A 2,530-nucleotide genomic window follows, 5' to 3' on the forward strand; every position below is an offset into this window, starting at 1 on the left:
TTTTTTTTTTTTTAAACACGGTTCCTGTCAACATGCATGCATTGTTTCAAACTGATGCATCTTAAGATATACAACTACACGTCTTAAGGAGTTTCATTGTAGGGAATAACACATATATAGTAGGGCTTAGATTGTAGAAAATGACACATGGATAGGAGTTTCATCAGTGTGGTAATGTAGTCACGGTCATCTGGTAAGCTCCTTGTTTGCATAATATTATTAAATATGGTAATATAATTCCTATTCGTACTATAATTGTACATTAAAATATATTTTTTCATACTTTTCTATTCGTAATACAATTTCATATTAAAATTACTAATCGTAATATAACAAAGTTCTTATCCCCCGGATGACTTTCACTCCTTTTGATATGAGATTTGCCCTTCAAATTTCAGCGTTAACAATTCACATTGATGCTCGCGTATGCTATGATTATCATCAAAAGCCAAGACCAAACACTAACTCATCATGTTGGGCAAACTGGTGTTTAATTACGGTCAATTGTACGTGACTTTTTTTCCAAGTCACACATCCTGATGGCTTGAAGGTGTTAGCGCTAGACGAGGATAGACAAGATTATGTTAATCCTGATGGCTATTAATTCAACATTTATTTGGTAAAATTAATGCAAGGATAACATCACAAAACATAATCGATCCAAAACCGTCTTTTCAATTGCACAATATAATATTTGATGTTATAATTTATATAATTATATACGAATCCAAATATTCTCAAAATATTATAGCATATCCATTTCGTGCATCGCACGGGTGTGAACACTAGTGTATCTAAATTCAAGTTATGTATTAGATTTTTAATTAATTTTAGACGAAAAAAAATTCAATCAACCAATTTCCAAAGAGGCAAACACTGACTTTTTCAAATTCAACCTATTGATACTTACCAATTAAGCCCATTCATCAATTACCAATAATTATTTTACCCCTTGAATAGATCCTCATCGATCCTCTTTACTCATTATTCTTTTATCTTCTTTTCGTATTGCCATATTTGAGTTGAAGTGTTTAGGTACTGTATTTTCCAACAACATAAGCTTCACCATACATACACAAATATGGCCAATTAACCAACAATGTCTATATCGCAAATAGAATATCTATTAACACAAATTATTATGTCGATTCGGGTCCACCTTACAAGGTGAATATGGATTTTGAATGTTTATAATTAACATACTAAATGCTCACAATTTGTATACTGCAAACACAAAATGTGAATGTTCATAAATTACCTTTTAAAAAATTCACAATTTGTATACTACAAACACATAATGTTAACATATAAAATTTATGTGTTTTAACTTAAAGACACAATTTCATTACTAAAAATACAGAATTTATGCAAATGGACTTGGTCAATGGTATAAGGGATCAAATATTAATCATAATAGGACTCGTACTACTCTAGTCTTCCCGCGCCATACCACCCTTGTATGTTTATATATACATAGCCTTGTCCCTTGTATGTTTATTTATATATACAAGGGTTTATATAATATATATAAACAAGCACCAAGTACTACGCTTTTTCTGATGGCGATGGCGAGTATTGCTAGACGGTCGAGGAATCTCTACTACAACAGCTCCAAGTACTACGCTTTCTCCTTGAGCAGAGGATTCGCGTCGGGATCTGATGAGGAGAACGACGTCGTTGTTATCGGCGGTGGCCCCGGCGGCTATGTCGCTGCCATCAAGGCGGCTCACTTCGGCCTCAAGACCACCTGTATCGAGAAGCGCGGAACCCTCGGCGGCACCTGCCTTAACGTCGGTTGTATTCCTTCTAAGGTACTGCTGCACTCTCACTCTTCTATCTATATCTATCTCTACTATATGGTTGTAGTGCTAAAATCTAAAACCATCCAACTGCTTCTGGAATTGCAATAGCAACATTTTTGTACAATAGAATTGAACTAGTTGTATTTGCTATTTGAACATTCCCACTGTCAATCTCAAATATGATCTTCTCTCATTGTTGTTGAATTATAAAATTATATACATTAACAAGATCCATGGCGGCTGTCGTTTTTTCGTGTAAATTTCTTTTTTTCCCAGTTTTTTCTCCATTCCTGCTGTAGAAATATGTAGGTTGCTGCTGCGCACTAACATGGTGCAGTCTATGCCTTGTCCTTTTTGAAACTCCAGAACCCAACTCACCTATTGTATTAAATTATAGTGTAAAGATCAGGGTTCACATTACTTAATTTCTTATCTAGTCTTATTAGAATATATTTGTTTTCTGCTTTTTATTCTCTTAATTCTGTGGCCTAATGCTCTTCTGTTGTACTCAGGCATTACTGCACTCCTCACACATGTACCATGAAGCCACACGCTCATTTGCCAAACATGGTGTGAAGTGTTCTTCTGTTGAGCTTGATTTACCTGCCATGATGGCCCAAAAAGATGAAGCTGTGTCTGACTTAACAAAAGGTATTGAGGGTCTATTCAAAAAGAACAAAGTGAACTATGTCAAGGGATATGGTAAGTTCCTCTCACCTTCAGAAATT

General features: G+C 34.8%; 1 protein-coding gene across 1 annotated transcript; it reads left to right on the forward strand.

Annotated features, from left to right (window-relative positions):
- Window positions 1–1,528: 1,528 nt before the first annotated feature.
- LOC116033454 (leghemoglobin reductase-like) lies at window positions 1,529–2,527 on the forward strand (the record flags this gene model as incomplete). Its single annotated transcript, XM_031276194.1, has 2 exons — window positions 1,529–1,811; window positions 2,315–2,527. Coding segments are annotated over exons 1-2 (465 nt in total), but the record flags the coding sequence as incomplete, so codon positions are not given.
- Between the last annotated feature and the right edge of the window lie 3 nt (window positions 2,528–2,530).

This window comes from Ipomoea triloba, chromosome 10, assembly GCF_003576645.1.
Source record: "Ipomoea triloba cultivar NCNSP0323 chromosome 10, ASM357664v1".
Classification (NCBI taxonomy): domain Eukaryota; kingdom Viridiplantae; phylum Streptophyta; class Magnoliopsida; order Solanales; family Convolvulaceae; genus Ipomoea; species Ipomoea triloba.